The sequence below is a fragment of the Magnolia sinica genome, chromosome 3, assembly GCF_029962835.1.
Source record: "Magnolia sinica isolate HGM2019 chromosome 3, MsV1, whole genome shotgun sequence".
NCBI classification, from domain to species: domain Eukaryota; kingdom Viridiplantae; phylum Streptophyta; class Magnoliopsida; order Magnoliales; family Magnoliaceae; genus Magnolia; species Magnolia sinica.
This window is the reverse complement of record NC_080575.1, coordinates 60432092-60458825: the sequence shown is the minus strand read 5'-3', so window position 1 is coordinate 60458825 and position 26734 is coordinate 60432092. Positions and strand designations below refer to the sequence as shown.

General features: G+C 38.0%; 1 protein-coding gene across 5 annotated transcripts; it reads left to right on the top strand.

Moving 5' to 3' along the window:
* On the top strand, window positions 1-26235 carry LOC131239949 (uncharacterized). Of its 5 annotated transcripts, XR_009168521.1 has the most exons (11): window positions 1-316; window positions 5525-5584; window positions 5687-5726; window positions 7865-8040; window positions 9255-9293; window positions 9480-9578; window positions 9772-9832; window positions 23529-23653; window positions 24865-24998; window positions 25248-25339; window positions 25824-26235. XR_009168521.1 is itself a non-coding variant. In XM_058237907.1 (10 exons), the coding sequence occupies exons 1-10, from the start codon at window positions 269-271 to the stop codon at window positions 25936-25938; spliced, it is 831 nt and encodes a 276-aa protein (XP_058093890.1). In that variant the 5' UTR covers window positions 2-268; the 3' UTR covers window positions 25939-26235. The 5 variants fall into 5 exon arrangements, 4 of the variants coding, with proteins under 4 accessions (XP_058093890.1, XP_058093889.1, XP_058093886.1 ...); XM_058237907.1 differs by lacking the exon at window positions 24865-24998 and having other exon boundaries at window positions 2-316; window positions 9480-9566; window positions 9784-9832; XM_058237906.1 differs by lacking the exon at window positions 24865-24998 and having other exon boundaries at window positions 2-316; window positions 9784-9832.
* The last annotated feature ends 499 nt before the right edge of the window (window positions 26236-26734 follow it).

The following is a 26734-nucleotide window of genomic DNA, read 5'->3' as shown; positions in this document are numbered from 1 at the left end:
GCGCAGTCCTCTAAAACAAGAAAAAAGAAAAAAGAAAAAAAGAAACGAAAAGAAAAGAAAGTAAAAAACAGTATAATCTGAAGCAGTCGCCGGGAGGCATAGAGACAGTGGGGCTTGCCGGCTAGGGTCCGGAAGGGAGAGAGATAGTTGAGAAGGGAGAGAGATAGTGGAGCTCGCCGGAAAGAGATAGTCGTAGTCGTCATCTTGAAATTTCTAGGTTTTCGATCTTTGATGCTTTGAACCTTCTTCTTCTTAATTTCGTAGAGCCATGGCTGCACCTTTCTTCTCCACGCCTTTCCAGCCTTTCATCTACCAGGTATTTATTTATATTCACATATACATCCATTCCTTTTGCCTTTCCCATCTTCATCTTCTCTAAATATCCGGCTGCAGATTTAAATTAGAGTTTATTTGAATTGTTATTTCTATATTCCGATCCATAAATCTGCTTCCTGATTCTTCTTCTTCTTCTTCTTCTTCTTCTTACTTTGTGATTTATTCGAAATCATCCGATCTCGGTTTCATTTTGTATTTAGGGAATCCATAGTAATTTCCGCTTTTGTAGGAAGTTAGTGGATACTGTTTTTTCCAACCCAACTTTTCAATAACTCAACTGGTGGAGCTTGTAGGAGTCACTGTTGGGTTTTCAATGCAGTGGATATCCGGAAACTGTTATGTCTACTTTTTCTTCATTGACCAATTTTTTGGAAGATCAAAGAAGACGTTTGGGTGGATCCGCTTCGAGGGGGATCACGCCTCCAAAATCTCAAAAGAGAATTGTTTTGGGAAGAAAATTCTTGTCTACTTTCATTAACAATGTTTATTTAAGTAAAATTCGTAGCCATAGGCCACATCACCATAACTACCTACAAGGACCATTCTCTGCAATACTAGGTAACTACTCCACTTCCCACTGCTAGATAACTAACCGTACTACCCATTACTAGACACACAACCCATTACCAATTCCCAATTACATGGCACGTGTTGCTCTTCCCCCTACACCCACCTTGTCCTTAAGTTGAAGGTCTGGGAAATGATCAACGATGGACTAGTACTTCTTCCACATTGCATCTTCTATAGGTGCACCCCGTCATTGAATCAAGACTTCGGTAATAGCTTGGTTGGAGAAGATGAGTGGCCAGAATCGGGCAGGAGGTGATAGAGAAAGCATGGGAAACATTCTAGTGGTTGATGATGGCTGAAACTTCTAACAAAGCTACCATACCACAAATTAAAGCTTGGTTGGAAGAAAACTGTGGAATGGAGGATGACTTTGTCATCAAGCTGATTATGATTCGTCTGCTTACTGGCATGGAACACTGAAGTATGGAAATTAATTGATAGTTATTTTCGTTCCTTTTTGTTGTTTGTGGTGTTGTAGGATTCGGCTTCTAGCTGGCAGTAGGGTTTTCTACTGTTTGTGGGCCTTGTGCTGGGTCAGCATGGGCAGTTTTGGGAGGGGCTAAACAGTATTAGACAAAAGGTGGGATCATCCTTAGTGCGGTGGCAGGGATTTCAATGTTGCAAGATTTTCCTAAGAAAAGTCTAATGGAGGGAAAATCACTAATATCATGAAAGGCTTTACAAAATGGGTGGAGAATCATGAGATGGTGGATTTTCCTTTGGGTGGCACAAAATACACCTGGTCAAATGAACGGGAAGTTCCTATTTTCTCAAGGTTGGATAGATTTTTAGTGTCTGCGGAGTAGCTTGAAAAATTTTCTCGTGGGTCAAAGGGGTTTGCAAAAACCTATATCATATCATCACCCTATTGTCTTGAGGGGGATTGGGGCCCGGAACCTTTTAGAGTTGAGAAAACTTGGATGGAGATAGATGGCTTTAATGTAATGATAAAGGATTGATGGAGTTCCTTCTCAGTTGAAGGCTTCGCCGGTTTTCGCAATCTCAGAAGGTTTAGAATTTTAAAAGAAAAGATGAGGGGTTGGAAAAAGTAAGTTCTTAGTGCTAGGGAGGCGGAGTTCAATAGTATTCTAAAAGAGATGCACAAGTTGGATATTCAAGAGGAGGTAGACCGTTTATTTATTTATTTATTTATTTTTTCTTTTGAGGGTTAATGGAATTTTTATTAAAGGCCCGCTTGTAGACAAGATAGGAAAAGAATATAAGGAAAAACCAAAAGATCACAACCCAAGGACTAACCCAACACAATTAGGATCAACTTCCAAAAGGACTGCCCATTCACAAACATACACATTGATGGACAACACCAAAGCCTCACTTGAGCCAGAATAATCCCGAAATCAACACCTATACCACTCGCTCCAAATGGCCCACCTCACAACAAGCAGTATCAGATTCCAAATAGGCCTAACCTTCTTTGACTCTCCTCCATGCCAAGCCCAAAGGGCTGAAATGAAAAGTGTCATCACCCACGACATCTCAAAAGTGGACAGGAAGTGCGCCCATACCTTGGAGGTGAACAGACATGAAATGAAGAGGTGGTTAGTGGATTCGGTGTCTTCCTTACACAAACAACACATGTTTGGGATGACCATGGCACGCTTTTGAAGGTTATCGATCGACTGAAGAGAAAGAAAAGAGATCTAGGTTAGCCTCTAGTTACACTAATCATATAAAAGAAGAGGAAATTAAGTAGAGGTAACAATTTAGAGCTTTATGGCTTAAAGAAGGGGATAGAAACATGAACTTTTCCCACAACATAGCAATTGCTAGGGCCCGGAGTAATATAATTAGTAGTTTGATTGTTGATGGGATTAGGACTTTGGAAGGGGGGAGATTTGCGACTCGATAGTGTCTTTTTATGAGAATATGTTATCTTGTGATCAATGGAAGAGGCTGTAGTTGGATATCTTAGAATTTGCACAATTATCAATCAAGGTTGCGACGTCTCTTGAAGATCCTTTCATTGAGGAGGTTAAAGCGGTTCTTGATTTTGTATGGAGATAAGGCCTCCGGACCCTGACAGTTTCCTAATGATATTTTCTAGCACTTTTGGTAAGAGATTGAAAGAGATGTGATGGATTTCATTTTTGAGTTTCACAATCATTGTCAACTTTCAAAGGAATGAGGGGTATCCTTCATAGCCTTCATTCCTAAAGTCAAATGGGCGAATATGATTCAAGATTGTAGGCCCATATAGGGGGATCATTGTTTGCTTTGAAGCGGTGTTAGGGCTTACTGTTAATGCTACCAAAAGTGAAATGCTTAGAATATGTGGATAGTGAGGAATTGACGCAGTTGGCTGTGGCTTTTGGGTGTAAAAAAGGGACCTTCTTGCCATCCCATCTAGGTTTGCCCCTCTGTATAGGTAAACTTGCTAAACACTTATCGGACAAGGTGATTGAAAGGATCAAGAGGAAGCTTTCGAGTTGGAAACGACATTACCTCTTTGGGTGGTCGCTTAAATCTTATTAAGTAGCCTTTTCTAATATGTTGGTGTTTTTTTATGTCGCTTTTCAAATGTCCCAAATCCGTGTTAGGCAGGCTTGAAAAGTTAAGAAGAGGCTTTTTAAGGCAAGGTTTGGAGGATAAAAAGAAGTTTCGTCTTCTAAGGTGGGAAGATGTTTGTAAGCCAATTACTGAAGGGTGAGCTGGCTTAATGTGCTAGATTCTATGAATGTAGAATCTAGCTCTGCCTAGGAAGTGACTATGGCGCTTTGTTTAGAAGATGGAAGACTTTGGAGGTAGATTATTGCAAGCAAATATGGTGTGCAAGAGAGGGGTTGGAAAGTGAAATGTTCATTTTTGTATCGCGCCTCTAGTTTGTGGAAAGTGGTTGCTTCGCTTCAGCACTTCTTTTAGCAAAGGGGGATCTCTTTCTCTTTGGGGGTTGGCAACCACATTCTTTTTTGGGTGGACGCTTGGGTTGGAGATCGGCCACTTCACGGAGACTTCCCTAATTGGCTCGTATAATGACAACTGACAAATAGGTTTATCTGTCCAAGATTGCTACTTGTTCAGTGGTGGCTCAATTTTTTGGCCTCCATGCCATAGGAATATGATTGATGAGGAAATTGCAGAATTATCAGAATTACTAAATTGGCTGAAGAACGTTGCTCCTTTGGTTCAAGAGAAGTTGAATGCTTTGACATGCTCATAGCTTGGGTTGTTTTTCTGTTCGCTCTTTCTACAAAAGGGTAAGTGGGGTGCCTCATATTTATTCATTTCCATATCATTTATGGTCTTATGGTGCTCCCTCAAGGGTGGCGACGTTCGTTTGGCTAGTGGGAAGAAAGAGAGCGCTGATCGTCGATAACTTGCAAAGATATCTTGTCCTCACCAATATATGCCTAATGTCTATGAAAGATGCGGAGTCGATTGATCACGTCTTCCTTCATTGTGCATTTATTCGAAGGGTGTGGAACCATTTCTTGGATATTTTTCATATAGCTTGGGTGACGCCAAAGTCTTTTTTGGATATTCTGTGAGCTTGGCACAGATGAGGGGTGGGAAGAGCGGGGAAAGTAACATGGAGATTGATAATTTTGGCAGTTTTTTGGTCCATTTTGGGGGATCGTAATAGGTGCTGTTTTCAGAATAGTTCTTTGCTTGAGGAGGCCATTAGGGAAATTAAATTCAATATATTTTGGGCTGGGCTTCTTATGTAAAGGCAGTTGGTTCTGTCAATCTCTCTCTCTCTCTCTCTCTCTCTCTCTCTCTCTCTCTCTCTTTTGAGTTATATTCTTTCGTGTTTTTGAATTACGTGAACTCTTGTTCGGTATAATTTCATCATTTCTATTAGACATTGCATCGTTTAGGACACCATTCAAAAGAAACTTACTATGCATTCTTGTTTATTGTAATGCTTTAAGTTCTAAGTGTGTGTATTGTCTCTTTTAACATCTCCTGAAGTTCCGTTGAAAACTCCTCCATTTTCCTAATGTTTCCCTGAGACAGCAATACATGTGATATTTCCCATGCAATATCAATGTATTTCCATATCCCAGGGGGTGTGATATGTGCATCGATTCTGATACTATAAACTCTGGGTATAATTAGTAAGTGTTGATATCGTTAAAAAAAAAACTGAGTGTTGATAATTTTTTGTGTCATTCTCAATTAGTTATTACAATTGGCTTGTACAATGATTCTTGCATTTCTGCTGGAGTAGAAGACTTCTCTTTGTGCTGCCACCCCCCCCCCCCCCCCCCCCAAAATCATATTGTTGTTGTTATTTTCACTAGGCACTAATGTTTGGTATCGTCCTTCCATTTAATTTTAGATGGCACTGCCTCACTGTTTATGTTGGTTTATTTTGGCCAAAACATATCTTATATTTGGGCTGCTGGCACATACAACTACACATCAGGTTGGTAGCATTTGGGGAACTTCTGTTGAATTTCCTGAAAAATTACTTGCATAAGCTCTAAATTTAGATTCCAAACTTTATAATGTGCTTTTCCAATTACACTACTGATGACAGGAGTGTGGGTACTAGGAAACATCTATGTCCTTCTATACGAGTACTCATCAATGTTAACCTTCCGATTTCTATATGGTATGTTTAAAGTAGAAACTTATCCCAAGTAATGCTTTCCAGAGTCCGGAAGCAGCTTTTATACCTTTCCAAATATTGGGTGGAGAAGCTCAAATAGTTCAGGTATTTGGTTCATGATATAATTCTCACATTAGCTTTCTCTTTATTCTGGGTTTCTGAACTCCCCTAAGTTCATAGCAATGATGTTGGTTATTCCATCAACAGATAATGTTAAAGTCCCAAGAGAGGGTTACTGCAAAGCCTGGTATGTCCCATTATTGATTTTTTTTTTTTTTTTTTGGTGATTTACTGAAAGCAATATGCTGTCTTTTTTCTTCTTTTTGACCAGCATGCAATGTGCTGTCTTGAGGGCTCGTCAATTCTGTTTAATCATTGAGCTTCCATATAGCATTAAGCTTGAGCCTTGGGCAGTGCGTATACATTATTCTAGCTGCATTATTGATATTAAATCTATAAATAGCTGATAAATTTAAATTTCCATTACATGTAGCCACTTAATATAGTTAATGGGGGACCATGCACCATATAATGGTGTATAGTGATAGTAGTTGATCCTGATGACTCTGATGCTTGCAATTCCATAAGAAAAGATAAAATAAAATAAAATAGTAGAAAGCATACATGTTTGGTATTCATTTGGTAAGCTTGACTTCCTGGAATAAGCTCTTGATGGAATAGTTGGCTGTTTTTAGCTCCAGTTCCTGGAAAAAAGGGAGATATAATCCAAGGAGGAATTCACCGCCTGTATCAAAGAAGAGCATTCTGTAAAGGCAAAAGAAAAAAAAAATGGAAATCTTCCAAAAAAGAAAAAGAAAAAAAAAGGAAGTAGACTGGTCAATTGGATGACAAGTTCCATTTATTTTGTTTGTTTGTTTTATCTCCCGACCTCTGAGCACTCTAGGAACACTGTATATGGAGAACTTACTAATGGTCAATGAAGTGAAATCTATCAGCGTCCAACACTAATCCTTCTAAGAATTGAATAACATGCATTCATTCTTTCCCAGAAATCGATGACCCGTAAGGTCTTGAAGAAACCTCACAGCCTGAATTTATGCCATTGCTCTCCAATCGAGGCTTAGCATTAGTCAATTTCTCCATACTACCTTTGCATAAATCATGTTACTGGAATCTACTTTGACATGGATTCATTTGTTATTCAGTGTGGGGCACCCAATCTGCTGAAGTGAGGTTATCCATAAGCTGTCAGTGAGGCACGCTAAATGAGAATATTTCACTTGGTTTTGGTGGCAGAACCTTCTGACAATGTACTGCTACTACTTAGAGCTTGCACTCTCGCTCCTGTTACCTACGTGCGTCAATATTCCAGCTTGAAAAGGTCCTGTGCCAGATTTTGAACTGCAGTATCACTTATCATAGTCCTATCAGGCCAGCCTAATAGAACTTTAGCATTCTCTCTGGCTTGGCCCTGCCCATTGCCCGCCCATCTGCTTTCCAGGATTTTACACGCTAAAATTTTGAATAAGAAGCTTCCTGCTCTAGCATTTGAGACCACTCCTACTCCCCTTCGTACTTTTTGCTACAACAAGTTAGATTCCTTTTGATGCATACACAAAACATTTGTTTAGAAGAGTAGACTTCTTGGGTGGCATGACAACCTGTAGACTACTGCATGGAGACTGCTTAAATGGGCTGAGGTTTCATCTGTCTCATGATCTCACATCTATAGCATCATTACAACAAAACAGATTTTGTTAGTAATTCTTAGGTTTTTATATTCACCACTTCATCTCATGCACGGCATGCAGCATTTTTACTCACCATATTATATATCACACGCTCTAAAATGTCTTTGAGCCTCTTGATGTTATTCCAAGGTGCCTAAGGGACAGGGACCGAACTTGTTCAGAGGATAATTAAGCCAGCCATGGAATGCTGGTTGATGTCTTCTTTTCTCTGCATCTTACGTTTTAAACATATATAAGGTGAATTTTATTGATCATTTGACTTTGTGCATAGCTCCATATGTAGAAGTCATGCTTGGTTAGTTGCTGGTTATAAGCCTGCCATGGTATGCTGGATATATGCATTTAAACTGGTGTTTTCTCCAGTTGAAAAAATAAGGGCCTGTTTTGACACACTTTTGACAAAGGGAGTTTCTGCAGAAGGGGGATTCAACCCTGCTTTTTCAGTTGACCTGATGGAAACCAATCCAAGTCGGCATTTTAGCTCCTATTTTGCCATGTGGGATGCTGAATCAGGGTTTGCAGAATGCATCCAAACAAACATCATAAACTCCATTTTGGCTCAAAAGGGTGTCTATGCTCCAATGTCCCTTTGGAGGGTGTGTCCAAATGGGCCATAAATTTGTCATGCTTCTATTGCTGGGAATGTACATTTGATGTTCTGAACATTGTCTAGGTTCCATGTGCTACATGTCTGGGTCTATTCAAATGGAGAATATTTATGTCCCTGAAAATGGAGGCATGTGGCAGTGGCTTTTTGGAAGGAGCATGACTAGCATAGCTCTTCTCAATCCTGGTCCGCATGATGGATTTGTTGGAATTGCTGCACCATCTCTCGCGAGAATAATCCCGGTCTGTATTTACTAGCCATCTGATTTTCTTTATTAACGGACCAGATTAACATATCCAATTCTCTTTCCAAGTTAATTTTTGGAACAAATGTAAATATCTTCATTTCTTCTTCTAAGTTCAGTAATTTATTGTTGGGGCCTGTTTAGGAATGAGGAATTCAAAACGTGGAATCCTCTCGTTTCTATGGAATACTTTGGAGAAGGAAAACTGTGAAAATGAAACCCGTTTTTGCTGTTTGGTTCTGATTCAAGTTTTCAATGGAGAATGTGCTTGATTTACTTCTGTGCTCTTTGGTTATCATTTTCCCCAGAGAATGGAAAACTAGTAAAGGAATAGTTCAGAAAAGGTCAGATATACAAGAACAGTTCAAAAGAAGGCCAGATGTTGGAGAGTTTTATCACACCATTGAAAGGTTGTAAGGTTGTTCGCCATCTTTGGTGTTGGCTTATGGGCTCCCCATTCAAGGGTTTGGATCAACTAATGGTAAACCCCACTTGTACATAATGTCTACTAGGATTTAGGAGGAGGAGGAAATATAATGGATTGAGCCTTCATTAGGTGGTCCCGCTGTAGCTGTGACTTGGTAGAGAAAAGTTGGGGCATCTGGGGCCTTAATTAGAAAGATTTTCTTCTTCTTTTCTTGAGAACTTTTTTGTGGTCTATCTTGAAATTTATTATTGTTTTGCTTTCTTTATGCAGAATGTTGGGCAGTTCAGGAACAACATGTTCATAGGATGAATGTATCTGAAATGAGGATGTTGAATGGATGAGTGGCAAGACAAGTATAATATTAGAAATGAATATATACGAGGGAAGTTAGGAGTAGCACTAATACGTAATAAGATGAGGGGTGGCACAAGAGTTGAAGGCTCTAAACGAGCAAGGGAAAGGCCCAAAAGGACGTTGGTGGAGGTAGTAAGAAAAGAATTGATCTATGATCTAATTGAAGTTATGGCCCATGATAGAGTGGAATGGTGGAAAAGGATTCATGTACCTGACCCCAATTAGTTGGGGTGATGTTGAACTTTTCTTTTCTGTTTTTTGGGTATGGGGGAGGGGTCACAAAATGAATTCCAAAGGTCAATTATTTCCCAAACTGGGAAAACTATTTTTCCATAGAAACAGTTTCCTTTCCATGGTTTTCCACATTCCTGAACAGCCTCTTATTTCTATTTTCTGTGTTGCATACTACTGATTCACTTATTCTTTTATAGATTGACCTGGCAACCTTTGGTGGAGAGATTTTATGCCAGGTAGAGCCGATTCATTCACATTGTTTAAACACTTAAATACTACTTCTAAGAATGCTTCTTAGATTTAGTCTTATAGATTATCTTATTTTTCTTGTGTTGCTTATTATAATTGTTACTGTGTTTCCTTTTCTGTTCGTTTTCTTACAATGGGGAGTACGCTTCACTTTTAAAAAATGGTTGTTGTAGCCAGATGCGTTTCTTTGCTCTGTCAATGATGTTACAATTACCAGCACAATTGATCAGAGAGCCCGTAATGTCGTGGCAGGTGGAGAGGTGAGAATCTTGGTTAGTGCTGAATGCTCTTTCTTCTGAATGATGAAATGGAGGTTTCCAGTCTCCAACTTCTGGAGCATCTTGACATTAGTCTGTCTTGAAGTTCATTATTCTTTTCCTTTCCTTGAATACAATTACAGTTAATTGATTGTTTTTTGCTACTTCCTACTTTTCTATCTTGACTCCCAACGTTATTCTGTTATAGGGAATTCTAAAGCAAAAGCTTGTTGGTCGAGGGCTCGCGTTCTTAGTTGCTGGTGGATCTGGTATGCATTTCATTTCTCAGTTCCAGTAGCTAGTAAGATTTTCCTAATTTCATGACACAGAATGTCAGAGTTAACTCTTTGTTGAATCTTTCCCCCTTTTTGTCCTAATTTTAATCCCGTTGCTTCATTCTTGATTTCCCTCTCATTTGATGAATTCTCAGTTCTGATTTCTGAATGTCAGTAGAAGTTTGGTTTCCTGGGGTGCAAAATCCCTTATATGTGGGGACCATTGATTTATGACTAAACCATTGATGTTATGGGCTCTGCATGGATCAGGTCAGGGATGCCCAGAAAATCTACTAGATGCCCAGAAAATCTACTAGATTGGAAGAAACTAACAATTTGATCAGTGGTCTAGTTCCCATAAGACGTGGACTTGTTGCTGCACTTTTTAACAACTATCTGCTCGTAACCCAGTAGTTAGGGCTGGTAGGTTTTTGGGGATCACCACCCACTCGGGGTTACATCAGATCAGTGGTCTGGATCACTAGATCATGGGTCCCTCTAGCATGGAATCCTGCTTCATGCCAAATAAGGCATTTCTGAGGTTCAGGAGCTGATGATTTCTCCATTTTCTTGTTATAGTCCTATAGAGTAGAGTTCACTTTTTTCATGGGCCTATATCCCGTTTCATCCTCTGATTTGTAGACCTTACTCTTGGAAAATGTGCATGATGATATGATGATATGAACTGTTCATTCATCACAACCATGAATAGGTCATCATGGTGTGCTGTAACGGCTGTCGCATCAAGGCAGTGTTCAAAGTATCGGTATAGTTACAAGTTTTGCTGGCCGGATTTACGGAAACAATATCAATTTGCTGATAATATCACTGATTTTCGGCAATGGAGGGAAACATTGGGCAAATGATAGAATTTTTTAGAGAAACTTCAAGAGATGCTAAAATATACATATTTGGATATTTAAGAATAAAAAAATTATAAAAAGAATGCATACATAATAAGTTTCCATTTAATGGGGCCTAAAAGTATGTGTTATCGTTAGTGTTTGAAGCATCTGTATCGCTACAAATTTCATTGGCCCGGGATACGGAAACAATATCAATATCGTCGATAATCGGAAATGCAGGAAAACATTGGGGAATTATGGGAAAAACGGTGAAATTTTTCAGTGAAACTTTAGAAGATGTCAAAATACAAATATTTGCATGTTTAGGAATAAAAACATTGCAAAAGAATGCATTCATAATACGTTTCCATTTAATGGGGGCTTAAAGGCATGCGCTTTCATAAGAAACTAGTCCAACCATCCCGTCCATCCCGTCTATCCATCCAACTATCCCATCTAACCTTCCATACAAACATCCATCAATATTTCAGAATATCGACAACACATGATATTTCGCCTAGAAGTCATCGACAATTGAAAAGGAAACGATAATATCGCGATATGATCAATATTATATATATATATATATATATATCAACAATTTTAACACTACATACAACCTTCCCCCATAAAGAAATTTGGAATGGAATTTTTTTAATAAATAGATTTTTGGTGACATCAATACATTGGCAATATTATCGATATATCATCGATACATTAGCGATACAAGCAACACCTGGAATTGGAATTTACATAGTTGAAAATATTGGCAATATTGATACATTGATGAATACAAGTGACACTTGGAATTTACATAGTCGAAATTATTGGTGATATCGGTGCATTGGTAATCCATCGCAAACACCTGGAAGTTGTAAGACTACCAGTGTTATCGGTATCGCTACCAATTTTATCGGTATCGCCGAGCTGGAGATACTGATAATATCTCGGATATTTTAATAATATCGGGGATACTCTGAACAATGGCTGTCGTAAGAAATTAGTCTAATAGTAACACAACAATCACTTAAATCTCATTAAACCAATTAATAGGCAAAGAAAAATGCATAATGCATTCATACATTATACATCCACGCACAAATAAGCATATAAACATAATACACATGTGGGCCACACTTTGATGCATGCCGTCCATCCATATATGCCCTTTACATGTGACAGTTTGGTGATATACGCGTACAAGTGACCGACATTCGTTGCGAATTTGGTTCGTTGTTTACAATACCATGGTCCACCAAACGGGGTTTTGCTTTCCAGTTTTTTTTTTTTCCCTGTGGCAAGAATTTTATCCCAAACTTGGAATTGGATGGCCAAAATGCCATGGTATTTCTAGACATGCAATCATTGTGCAATAATGGTGTTAATCCCATTTAATACAATTCCATACCATTTAATCCCACGGACCAAACAGGCCCTTAATGTTTAAAAGATGGAGTACAAAAATCACTAAAGTCTGATCAGTGATTTTTAAGACATGTTTACATGGTTGGGATTAATTGATCATTTACAATCCATTTATTGAGCCTTGTGATGAACGAATGTTTTGAATAATCATACGCATGCCACATGTTTGGTATAAACCTGGGAGGATGAAAATTTTATCCTACGAGGTGGATTGCATCACCTCCTGTTTCTTACACCTGATTCCTTGATCTATTAGTGCACTTAAAAGCTTGTTTGGACCAAAATGAAAACAATTGAAAGTCGTCTTCATTAAGTCTAGAAGAGGTGCATATGCATATGCATGCATGTATTTGACCAACAGCAGATTTATTTGTTAATGATTATTTGTTACTGAAAGAAATATACACAGGAAAACAGAAAGAGGAGCACCGTCCTGTACCCAAAGGATGGTGAGGGCTGCTTTTGAATCAGATTATGCATCATGATCGTTTCATCATCATCATAGCATGGTTCCAGCTATTTGTGCGCAGCTTACAAATTCTGTTTCACCAAAATTCACAAGGCCTATATTTTGGTTAGTGAAAAAAGGCATCACATGCCTTCTCATGACCTCTATTCAAGCCATCTTAGGTCTTCCTCGTCCTCCGTTTCAGCCAGCATCCCTAAGCAAAGTTGCCTTCCCTACTGGGGAATGATTTTAAGAATACACATGACTTCAAAAAAAAAAATGCTGAAATACCATTATAAAACGAAAGAATGATCAATATATCCAGGCATAGTCGACCCTAGCGCACCTTTTTTTTTTTTTTGGTTTGTAAGCTGGGCTCCCAACTAAGACCTACCACTAATATATTGGCTCAAACCTGTTGATGTTATAACACATTTTAAATTGTGGTATGATAGAATGCTCAGAATGAATAATAGGCTTTTTTTTTTAGGGGCAGCATTCTGTAGAAGGGGTCGACCCTTTAGTGATCCAGTTCATCTCATATGACCCACCAATTTGGCTTTGAATTCAACAATGTGGTGTGTTGGTTTCATCAAATTCTGTGTTACTTCATATGATGGTATCGACTGTCCTCTATTTCATTCTTCCATTTGGGATCACTCAATGAGGAAATAGCTTCTCATAAGTAGTGAGGGATTCCCTTCAATCACATGTAATTGAAAGTCATGATCTTTTTTTTTTTTTTTTGGGATTTTTCAATATGGCCGCTTGCCTTTTCAGCTATGTACCGAAAACCTCCTGTTTTAAAACTATTTCCCAAAATCCACTTAAAGTTTTCACTGTTAGACATCAAATAGCCTGATGTTAGTTATCTATACAGATGAGTTTTTGTATTTTTGTATTGACAAGATTGCCCTCACTTTACTACAATTCGCAATCTCCGCTCAATACGTTCGATTGATAACGGTGCCAACCCTCACGCCGATCATATGTGGGGCCCACCTTGATGTTTTTGAGAAATCCACCGTTCATATGTTTTTCCAGCTCATTTAATGGCATGGGTCCAGAAATTAGGCAAATCCAAAGCTTAAAATGGGCCCCACAATTGTCCCAATTTGTTTCAACGGTGGACTCTCTCTCTCACTATTTCCTAACGTATGGCCCACTTGAGCTTTGGATCTGCCTCATTTTTTTTTGCTTGTGCTCTAAAATGAGCTAGTTTAATAGATGGACGAGATGGATTTGTCACAAATAACCTGTGGCCCTATGAATGTTTCAACGGTGGGTGTTCAATCCCCAATCTTTCCTGTTCATGTGGCCCACTTGAGCTTTGTGTCGGCCTCTTTTTTAGCCCATGACATAAAATGAAATGGCAAATCCGATGGACGGGGTGGATTGTCACAAACATAATGGTGGGGCCCAACAACCCTTTCCCTATGGAGTTGAATTCCCAACAACCTCTCCGAACCCATTTATTTACGTTGATTGCCATGAAACTCTCTCACACCACGTGTGGACCATTTTTATATTTGTGATAAATCCACTCCATCCATCTATTTTTCTAGCTCATTTTAGAGCATGGGCTAAAAAATGATGCCGATCCAAGGCTCAAAGTGGGCCCCATGATGGCCCCAAGATATTTCAACTATGGATGTCCTTTCACACTTTTTCCTATTGTGTAGCCCACTTGAGCTTCAGATTTGACTCTTTGTTGGGCCCATGCCCTAAAATGAGCTAGAAAAATAGGTGGCTGGGGTGAGTTTGTCAGAAACAATCTGTGGCCTCACTTATATTTCAACGGTGGGCATTCAATCCCCAATCTTTCCTCTTTGTGTGGCCCACTTGAGCTTTTTATTGGCTTCATTTTTGGGCCCATGCACTAAAATGGGCTGGCAAAACTGGTGGATGGGGTGAATTTGTCACGAACATCATAGTGGGTTTAACGTGCTATGGGGGTGAGGGTTGTATGACAATCAACATCTACGTATTCAGAGAAGATGGGGGTGGGAGTCACGGAAAATCAACGTCACCGCTTAAACGTGTTAGAGTTGGAAGCGGATTGCCTTGTGTGCCACTTGATGTCACCTAGTTCTGTGGCCCCCACCATGATGTATCTGTTATGTCCATACCCTCCATCCATTTTGCGAGACCCTTTTAGGGCATGGGCCCAAAAATGGAGCAGATCTAAAGCTCAAGTGGACCACACCACAGAAAGAAGTGGGGATTGAATGCCAAGCATTGAAAACTCCTTGGGGGCCATTGAAGGTTTAGAATCTTAGATAAAGATGATATATATATATATATATATATATATTCTCTTCATTCAGGTTTGTGTGACCTTATGAATAGGTTGGATGGCAAATAAACATCATGGTGGGCCCCAAGAAGGTTTCAACGGTGGGCATCATTTTCCCACGGTTTTGTGTAGTATGGTTCACTTGAGCTTTAGATCTTCCCCATTTTTAGGTATATGCCTTGAAATGATCTCACAAAATGGATGGACGGTGTGGATATAATACATACATCATGGTGGGCCCCACATAACTTGGCGACGTCAACACACCATCGAGGTTGTTGGTGCGTGACACCACGCAATCCGCTTATGTGTTTAGATGGGTTGTTGCACATCTAAGACCAGGGGTGAGGGTTGCCCAACTGTAGGTGGGGCCCACCATGATGTTTGTGATAAATTTACCCTATCCATTTGTTTTGCTAGATCATTTTAGCGCATGGGCCCAAAAATGATGTAGATCTGAGGCTTAAAGTGGGCCCCATGATGGTCCCAAAATATTTCAACGATGATATTTATTTCCCATTGTTTCTTGTTGTGTGGCCCACTTGAGCTTCGGATCTGCCTCATTTTATGCCCTAAACTGAGATGAAGAAACAGATGAACGGGATGGATTTCTCATAAGACCCTTGTGGCCCCCACAAATGTTTCTATGGTGGGCATTCAGTCCCACTGTTTCCCATCGTGTGGCCCACTTGAGCTACAGAATATCCTCATTTTTGGGGTCATGCCCAAAATGAGATGGCAAAACATATAGACTGGTTAGACTACTCACAAGCATAATGATGCTCCCACCTGCAGGAAGGTTGGAGGTTTGCTAGCCAATTGCGTTTTTCCTGTACGTTGCAGTGCCACCCTCATCGCCATTAGCCTTATTCGACGCAAGGCCACCCTCATTGCTGTTACCCTCCCATGTAATCTCCGGTGACGACTGCTCCTTGCTACTGTTAAAAATTCCACCAACGCCTCTTTTTTCCCTTCACGAGTCTTCTCTCCTACTGCCTTCTACCATCACTCCTTGGATCCTCTTCCTCTCAACCCCTCCCGTTCTCTCCCTATTGGATGATCCGTTCATACTCGCACCTTTTAGACTTGCAATATCAGTATGCAATATTCGTCACATGCAATGACATTCACGTGGACCCACATATCCCCGTGCCTCCTTATGCACCGACGTTCATGAATCAACGACTAAAATGGTGGCAAAATAAGAGGGCAGTATCGTCATTTGACAAAGGTAAAAGCATGAGGAGTGAAATAGTAATATATGTGGTCAACTAGGGGTAAACCTGGCTTTCGCAATTAACGGCTCTATCCCATGATATATCTTGTATCCCACTTGTGCGATACGAAATGCATAGGTAGTGTCGATATATCCCACATGTTTGATCTGGTGTGCATTTTCAATTTTTGATTTTTGATTTTTTTTGAAATTATGTTAAATCAATGTCAAATGGTTATGAATCCATTGGTTCTTCATGTTTTGTATGAAAAATCATGGAGTCGGAGCTTTGATTTCGATATCCATTGGCTCTTCATGTTCTCTAAGTTTTTTTTTTTTTTTTTAAATTTTTTATTTTTTATTTTTAAAATTTCCTTCAACCAGCCGTCAATTGAGACTAATTTCGAAGTATTTAGGAGTATTTGATGAAATGATCATCACACACACACTAATTTTGAAATATAAGTGTAAGTGGTCCAGTTTGGGAAAAATTGGAAATTTCCCCAATTTCTCCCAAATTGCTTGTAATGTTGCATTCCAATCATGAAATTAAGCATGTATGAGGGTTGATCTACTGATTTGTTAAGTCCTTGTCAATTTTTGAAAAATAAAAGTAATTTTTAATTAAAAATAATAAAATATTATTATTATTATTTTCGAAATTTCCCTTTAATCATCTGTTAATTGAGACTAATTTCGAAGTATTTAGGAGTGTTTGATGGAATAATCATCACATACACTTTAAATGGTATGCATTCAATTTGAATATAGTTGCATTAGTTCAGTCAGACAACGCATAGCTCAGGACCCTATACAAAGGAAACATATTATGTGCACTTATTTTTTGAGATGTTATGATTTAACAGTGTGTATTAAGGTCTTTTTTAACAATCCCTGAAATTTCATTGAAATAGTCAACTGTTTTCCCAATGTTTCCCCATGTTTTCCAAAAAGTGTGATGAATTACCCGATACAAATGATATATTCCATGCGATAACTGATACGTATCTGTATCCCAAGGATGTGATATGTAACGCGATACCGATATTTCGAACATTGCTTGGGAGCATTTGCAACTCATTTTCAACTAGATTTGTATAATATTTGAAGATTAAAATACAAGGTTAAGCCGTTTTTGCCTTTTCAAAGAATTGAAGATTTGGGGCTGATTTTAGGAAAAAATGAAAATAGGTAAAGTTTCTTCTTATTCTTCTTTTTTCTTGTTGCAAATGTATTCATTTGACATTATATTACCAAACTTCTAAATCTTGCTAGATTTGTGTTTGATTTGGCCATTTTGTATGATTTTTATTTTTTTTATTTTTATTTTTATTTTGTTGTTGTTGTTGTTGTTGTTTTTAATATAAATTTCAACAATATTATTATTTTCTTTTGAAAAATATTTGAAATGTAGATTGTTCAAATATGTGTATAGAGTTTAGATTTACACATGTATGCACTAAGTCAGTGTGTACATGTGTAAACTTGAAAAATATTTTGAAACGTAGATTTTTTTTTTCATCCTTTAAAAAAATATTTTTGGGCCATTTTGGGAATGAATAGTGCCAGATTTTTTTGGAAAAGTTTTTTCCTCAAATTTCTTAGGGGGAATGATGTCAAAAGCTTAGGGATGCATTAGTGGGATGAATCCACGGATTGCATGAATTTTGTCCCATTTTGGGGCATTCGAGTGGTCTCAAATTTGGCCGATGCTATTCATCCAAATTAAATTTTTTTTTTAAATTTTTTTCCCTCAAGTTTTTTGAGGAAAATGGTGTCAAATGATTAGGGATATGTACTAGTAGGATGAGTTTCCATAAATTACATGAATTTCAGGCCTATTCGGGGCATGCGAGTGGTCCTAAATCAGCCCTACCAATTCATCCGAATTTTAATTTTTAATGGGTTTTTTTTTTTTTCTAGAGGTAAATAGTGTAAATGGTTACAGATATGCATTTATGGGATGAGTTTGGTTGCACGAATTTCAGGCCATTTTGGGGCATTCTAGTGGTCCTAAATTGGCTCGACGCTATTAATTCGAATTTAATTTTTTATTTTTTATATCAATTTTCTAAGGAAAATAGTGTCAAATGATTAGGGATATATGATTAGTGGGATGAGTTTCATAGATTGCATGAATTTTGAGTTGTTTTGGGGGCATTTGAGTGGTCCTAAATCGATTCGACACCGCTCATCAGAATTTAATTTTTAATTTTTTCCTCTAATTTTAAGAGGGAAATGGTGTCAAATGGATAGGGATATGCATTAGTGGGATGGGTTTCATAGATTACATGAATTTTGGGCCATTTTGGGGGCATTCGAGTGTACTGATACAGTTGTATTATGGTTGTCTGTGGTAAAATGGTTATATAAATGTAAACATATAATTGTTTCATCATTGGGTTGATGCTCATATAATCTTATTTATATTGAATGATGGATATTAGATATTTAAAAATTAAATATTGGAATTCTGAAGTCAGTCTAAGCCTCTTAGGTCAATAAAATCGTTAGGTACCTCATTACACCGTCATAAACATGTTCAAAACTAGGAAGGAATACATATTTGGAATCTTCTATTTTTTTTTTCTTAAATTTTTTTGGACCATTACAAGGCTGTAACGTAAAAATTTCATGGCCAGTTGTCACCATTATCAAATACCTTGCTTAATACGCAAGTTCTGATCCTAGCATGAGCCTAGAGTAGTGGGACGAAGCCCTAGCCTGAGAAAATTGTTTGGGCCTTGGTTTGATCTGACTGGACTTGCCCAACTTGAAAACTGACAAAATCTCTACCTACCACTTGAATATTCCTACTCTAATCAATTAACAAGTAGGCCACACATGCACAAAGAAATGGACATTTCAGAGGAATGAAACCAACAGTCTATATTCAAGATATATGGGTTGCCTAACCAAGGATTAGAATGGCATATTTGTAGGATACAACACGTACATTTAAAGTGAAGTCGGACCGGGCCAGTTTGGGCTAGATGACTTGACCCCAGGCCTGACCTGAAAATTGATCGAGTCATGCATGCAAGGCTCAAGCTCGGTCCACTGGCCAAGCTAGTAGGTCCAAACCCAGCCCAAAGCAAGGTTGGGTGGGGTTGCCCAGCCCATTGCCACTCTTAATCCTAAGGCCCTATCCTTTGCAAGTGAATGAGCTATAATATCTCTTCTCACCCCCAATGTTGTCCTAAGGATGAGAATGGCATATTTGTAGGATACAACACGTACATTTGAAGTGAAGTCGGACCAGGCCAGTTTGGGCTAGATGACTTGAGCCCAGGCCCGACCTGAAAATTGATCGAGCCATGCACACGAGGCTCATGCTCGGTCCATAGGTCAAGTTAGTAGGTCCAAACCCGGCCCGAAGCAGGTTGGGTGGGGTTGCCCCACCCATTGCCACTCTTAATCCTAAGGCCCTATCCTTTGCAAGTGAATGAGCTATAATATCTATTCTCACCCCCAATGTTGTCCTAAAGATTAGAATGGCATATTTGTAGGATACAACACGTACATTTGAAGTGAAGTCGGACCATGCCAGTTTGGGCTAGATGACTTGAGCCCAGGCCCGACCTGAAAATTTATCGAGCCATGCACATGAGGCTCATGCTCGGTCCACAGTTCAAGTTAGTAGGTCCAAACCCGGCCCAAAGCAAAGGTTGGGTGGGGTTGCCCGGTCCATTGCCACTCTTAATCTTTAGGCCCTATCCTTTGCAAGTGAATGAGCTATAATATCCCTTCTCCCCTCCAATGTTATCATAATTGTTATCATATTGTGAATTATAATCTAGGACGAATTGTATTATATGATTAGTAATATTCTTTTGTAAATATTCATCAGAAAAAAATAAAATCTTAATCCATCAATAATCCATTTTTGCATGAATATGCACAAAAAAAAAATGATATTGTCATGTGATCAACTGTACAATGCATCTGTAACTGTACAACATGCGTCATTGTGTCATAATCAAGTTCTCAACATCAACCGTTTGCATGAATACATGTATTCATTTGTACAATTCAAAATGAAAACCCTTTGCGCATTTACATGCATCCATTTCTATAATTAAAAAGAAAATAAAATGTTTAGAAAAAGTCCGGCTCAACCCTCAAACATCTATAAATTATCATCATGGCCCAAGCTCTGGCTAGTTGTGGCAGTGTCATCATTTTTGTCATCACTAATATTAATAGTAATGTTGGCATTATCTTCTTTAGAATTTGATATCGAAAAAAATTCTTCTTATCCCACTTTTGTTTTTCCCTTCTATTTTAGGTCCTGTTTGGATGATGGATTACCGGAGTAATGTAGTGTAAAACTCACATCATTACTCTTTACCTTTGATTTGATATTGCTTGCTGTCAAATCATGGTAATCCTTTGGAATCACCGCATGATACCGATTGATGGGAGTGTGTTAACGTGGCATACTTTCGTGGGCCCCATCATAATGTATGTGCTATATCCACACTGTCCATCCTTCTTGCATGCTCATTTAATGAAATTGGACAAAAAATGAGTCAGGTCCAAAGAAGGCATGGACCACACCATAGCTAGCATGGGGATTGAACGCCTACCATTGAAAGCTTCTTGGGGTCATAGAGGTGTTGGATCAAGCTCATTTTTGGGGACACACCCTAAAACGATTTTGCACAATGGTTGGATGGTGTGGATATAACACATATTGATGGAATCACATCCATGTGTATCTAGCTAGGGAAATTACTTTACATGTGGAAAGTGGAGATGCAAGACCAATATTGCATTCCGTCACTACTTTTTTCCTTTCTACTACGGTAGTAATGATAATCATTACTTTTTTTTTTTTTTTTTACCACAAATTACAACACATTACTGTCGGAATCACTAATCCAAACACGCCCTTAGTATTTTCCTTTGTCACCTTATTCTTCTACATCATGTATGATTGAAACTCTTTCAACATTATACATGGCCTCTTCTTGTTGTTTCTTGTAATTAGAATTTGTGTCTAACAATTTCTTAAACTTCTCCACTATGTCATCACTGACTTGTGAAGATGATGCTACATTCTTCTTTGTTTGGGCGAGGATCTTTCATTCAAAATACAATGGCTCTTACCACATAAGTTGCATTTGAGGTGAATGTTAGTGTATTCATCTACTTTGAAGTAATAATCCCATGCAATGTTTTAAATATCGACGATATCAGCCGATATATCCCATTATACATATCTTGTATCCCACCTGTTTGATACGAAACACACGGGTAGTGCCGATATATGCCACATGTTCGATCCAGTGAGCATATTTAATTTCCAATCTCTTTTTTTTTTTTTTTTTTGTTGAAATTATGTTAAATCAGTGTCAAATGGTACAAATCCATTGGTTCTTCATGTTTTGCATGAAAAATCATGGAGTTGAAGCCTTGATTTCGATATCCATTGGTTTTTCACATTCTCCATGTTTTTTTTTTTTGAAATTTCCCTTCAACAAGCTGTCAATTGAGATTAATTTTGAAGTATTTAGGAGTGTTTGATGAAATGATCATCACATACACTCTCAATGTTATGCATTCAATTTGAATATGGTTGCATTAGTTTAGTCAGACAGTGCATAGCTTGGGATCCTAATTAAAGGAAACCTATTATTTGCACTTCTTTTTTGAGATGTTTTGATTTAAAGGTGTGTTAAGATCTTTGTTTAATTTTTAATTTTTAAATTTTTAAAATTTTTAAAATTTAAATTTTTAATTTTTTTTTAAAAAACAATCCCCGAAGTTCCATTGAAAAATTCAACCATGTTCCCAATGTTTCCCAAAAAGTGCGATAAATCAGCTGATACAAACGATATATCCCGTGCGATAACTAATACGTATATGTATCCCAAGGATGCGATACGTAACACGATACCGATATTTCAAACACTGATCCCATGTAGGATTTTTATCTTTCTTCACAGTCTTGAACAATCAAGACAATCTTAAGGTGAAGACAAAAATAGATCAAAAAGACAAATCTTAGGATAAAGACAATTATTTACCCTAAAAATAAGCCTAGGAATCTTTAAGATTCAAAAGAATCTTCAGGTGAAGAGGGAAAATAAAAAAAGAAGAAAGAAAAAGGCTAACTTTTTTCAACATATTTACCAATGTTTTAAATAGAAAATAGCATGTAGTGTAGCGTTCACTCTTTTGAAGTGTGAAATGTAAGCTACATAGTGTGCAGTGTAAGCAACACGCTATTTCTATATTTTTAATCAAGGTTGCACTTGGTTACATCAATTTCATTGTTTCTGCTCCAAATTAGACTGATTAACATTTAACAAAATTTCATGATATTTGGTGCAACCATACACAACCTGAAGTAATAGGAAAGGGCAATGATTACGTATAAAGGTAAAGAAAGAGCAACGAAATTGATTTAATACTGTTACTTATATTATTTACCAAAAAAAATTAGAAAGTGTAGCTAGTTTTTATTGAAAATAGAAAAATGTAACAAATCAGTGAAAACATTAATTGATTTTAATGTTGTAGTGAAAAAAAACTTGTTATGTGAGCTACGTAGCGTGTAGTGTATGCAAATGATCATGTAGCGTAGATTACATGTGACTTAAGCTATTTTCATGAGCTATGTAGCCTTAAGACTAAGGTATGCTAAGCACAGCTATTTAAAACACTGATTTGCCCTAAAAGGATAACACGGGAAATAGTAACGAATCTATAACTAAGTTATGTGTTCTTTTAGCTATTTGAATATAAAATTTCAATGGAGAAAGCAGCATTTGATTAACGAAAATGATATCTTGAATTATTTCTTCTAGGCTTTTAAGCTCAAAAACTTCTAATCGCACGCACTTACATACAAGAGAGGGCTTAATCGAATAGGGGTGGGCCATACATGTCTTTTAGAAGCAGAAGGGTAAAAATAATAATCCAGAAGTTAAAAATCAAAATTGTACTTTTCACCGATTATTCAGTGAATTAGGCATCCCATTGAATCATACGATTCAACTAAATCGTATAATCGACAATTTGGATAGGATTCAGATACGAATCATACGATTAGTCTCAAATCTGATTTGCATGTATGATCTAAATCATACACCCATGTGATATGATTTGAATTGTATGATCAGTATTGTGAACTATACAATTTTTATAACACTGCTCGAGATGATATTGAGCCTATTTTTTATTCAATCCTGATTGCCTATTCGGATATGATTTGAATAGTATGATTCATATCATGAACCTATGCTTTAATTTAGCATATGTTCTCTTCCTGCCTAGTGTTGCTAGATGGCAGGATGAGGATTTTTAATTGTTGCTTCCATGTGGTTGATGTTAAACTAGTGCAAGTGGTTGCAAATATGATAGATTCTTGTAATGTAGCTACTCACATTTATTTTCAGTCGATGCATTTCTAAGCTCACTTAGGGAGCTCATTTGTGTTTCATCTGTGCTAGTTGTGCAAAAGAATCTTGACGTGGGAGAAGTGCTGGTTGTCGATGCATCCTGCATTGTTGCAATGACGGGTACAGTTGATTTCCAAGTCAAATACTCTGGTCCCATGAGACGGGTTGTCTTTGGGGTGAGTTGTGTGTTTCCCTTCCTCCCCTTAATTTTTTTTTTTCCTGCTTATTATTCTTGAAATTTCACTTCTTAAGGCTTTTGTGTAGACTGAAGTCCATGAGAAAATTTTCTTGGCTATGCTGTTATGTTGGAAACTGACCAGTCATTTAGCTTCTGTTGCATTTTGGGACCCAACAATCCAAGCGGCATAATTTTTGAAGTTTTATGAGCTTCATAATCCTTTCGTGCAGCAACTAAATTGTCGATTTCATGATCTTTCCTTTTCCAACTGATTGACATGGCCAGAATTTTGAGGCCTGGTTTTGTTGCTTTTATTGCCCAAGCTAGAATATCAGTCATACCCTTTTGTTTCGCAAGTGATGCATGTGTTCTGAAGTTGCTGAGATGGCCAGAATCTTGTGTTGCTAAACCACTTTTGATGCTTCGCTAGCCTCTGACCCAGTATAAGTTTTACCCTTCATTTCAGAAGTGATAAACATGTTCCCTGAAGTCGCTGAAAATTGGTTTCAGGTGCCTTGTTACTTTGAAATAATAGGGATATAGCTGCCTGTCTTTTTTATGGAATTGATGGAGCATAAATTTATTTATTTCCTTTTTTGTGGTTGGTGAAGATATATGCATAATTGCATATTTCACATTTTTTTTTTCTTTGGAGAACTTCTATTACGTGAAGAATTGCTGAAATTAGATGTTCACAAGTTCATAAATATTCTGGTTTGTCATGCAGTACCTTGAATTTCAGTTTCTGGACCAGTTTTTCAGTTTTTCATTAGTGCCGGCTTAAAACTAACATATGATATGAGGTTAGCCAGCCCCGGATGCCACACCTGCTTTTGCAGGCGGCACACATGCCAATTGGGTTTGTATGGATATCTGAGACATGAATAAGGTGGGTGTCATCATCCAGATCTAGCACAAAAATCAGGCCAATGCACATATCTGCGGGTACCTTGTGTATTTTGAATGTGCAATGGCTGGCAAGTTCTTTATAGCTGTCCACTTATTTTGGACACGTGTAGCCTATCTTCATGGTTTGACCTGCCTTATTAATGGCCCAGCTATTCCACACGCATTCCAGGTTGGTTTGTGTAGTGTGTGGCTAGGTAACCCACATAAATTATAGTACCTGACTCCTATAACTATGTAATTCTGTTAAAGCATATTAGCTGCCAGTCAATGCATGAATCGTATTTGTGTGTCAATGAACAGTTTGCATTAACATGGATGGATGGCTTCCCTGCACAGAATCCAACATGGCACACCTGTAAGAGATCTGGAATGTTCATCAGTTTGGTTGCACTGATCATGCCCTGGCCAAGAAATCAGACTGGTGCACAAATCAGGTGGGCCTAACTTGTATGAGAAAATAGATGGGGCAGGCTCAAAGCACACCCCACCTGGTGTGTGGCTCGAGTCTCGTACAAGTATGCTATATTGGTATGTGTTCCACAAATGCCCTTGTCATATCAAGTGAGCATAGTGTGCTTAGCACTGCTCACAGGGCCTGTGCCGTAAGGCTGACCATATTATAATATCTTGAGTCTCTCTGGGAGTCGATTCCATATGCTCAATTCTTCAGCTTAATCCTTCAGGGTGACAATCTTTTGACGGCTGTTCTAACGGGACCTGGCATTGTCTTCGTTCAGAGCTTACCCTTCCATCGATTTTCTCAGCGAGTTGCAAGGCAGGTTTTTATTTTTTAATTTTATTCTGTTCTATTTATGAGGTGTCGAGACTATCATACAATGCAATGCTTAACCCAAGAAAGTAGATGGTACCCTCGGATTTTCAGTTTATTCAAGTGGGCCTTCTGTGACTCAAGCCGCTAATGATGGTCCTCACTGAGCATGGCCCTGGTAACAAAAAATTTCCCAGATTTGAAGATTGTAGCGGATGAGTATTTAGCTTGTTGGGATGTGCACCATTGCTGCATTTTCATTAATAACCATCTGTTTGCTGTTGACTAATTGGAGGGATGAGATCTCACCATGGGTGCTATCAGCTGCAGGTCTCATCATATAAACGCTTGCAGTCATGAACTGAAAACCAGAGTTCACTGTAGAGCGAAGCATTGTATAATTCCATGTAGATATGTATATTTGACCAGAGTGCACAATACCTGAGGGGCTCCATTTCCTACTGACGACATGGATTTTTCTTATTTGCAGAGCTGTCACATCGCCAAGCATGAGGGAAAATCCAAAATTCTTCATTCAGATTGTGATATTCTTTTTTCTTGCTTATGTTATGATTGTATCATCATTGATCTTAACTGATGTTTGAATTTCATGACTTTCAGTTCCTTTTCCTGCACTTTTCAAACCCAATTTCCATTCTTTTGCCTTCCATTAGTTGCAAATCTGATTTCCTTTACGCAGTTAGTTAGAAAGAGGTCTCATATTTGGTTTAAGTTTTGAAGTAGCAGAGGAGAAATGCCGCAAAATTTTCTATTCAGGGAAGTTGGTGATTTTGTTATCTAAAATGTGAACATGACATGTGACATTTGCTCTGACTATATGATATTTCACTGCTATCTCTCTAGTTGATATGAGAAAAGAATGATTAGTAATCCTTTACTCATGGATTTATTTTTTTATTTTTTTTTTATTATTTAAAAAAAAAAAAAAAAAAAAAACCTGAAATGTGGACCATTGACTGATTTTCGCTTTACAATCCATCAGATGTCAACCAGTTTGACTGGGTGGGTAACTTGTGGGGTTATAATCCATTCAGTGTGTTGCACTATGTCAGTGTTTCAATTGAGGTATATTCCATGTGTACAGCGAAAACACACTGGATAATCAAGATTTACAAAAAATTATAAACGAGCCTAAACTCCAAAGAAGAAGAAGAAGAGATAAAAGAAATAAAAGAAAAAGAAAAGGAAAAAGTAAAATGCTGTCACAGTCTATTAGGATGCACTTCTTCAAAAGGGGTTGTTTCCATTTGGTCATTTGTTATCGTTGAGTCAGCCATTTTAGGACCAAATTTCTTGAGTGGGAGATTAGGGTTTGCGAGTGCATCAAAACACCACTATTTTTATTTTATATTTTCCGTGGGGTTAAAAACATTGTTTAGG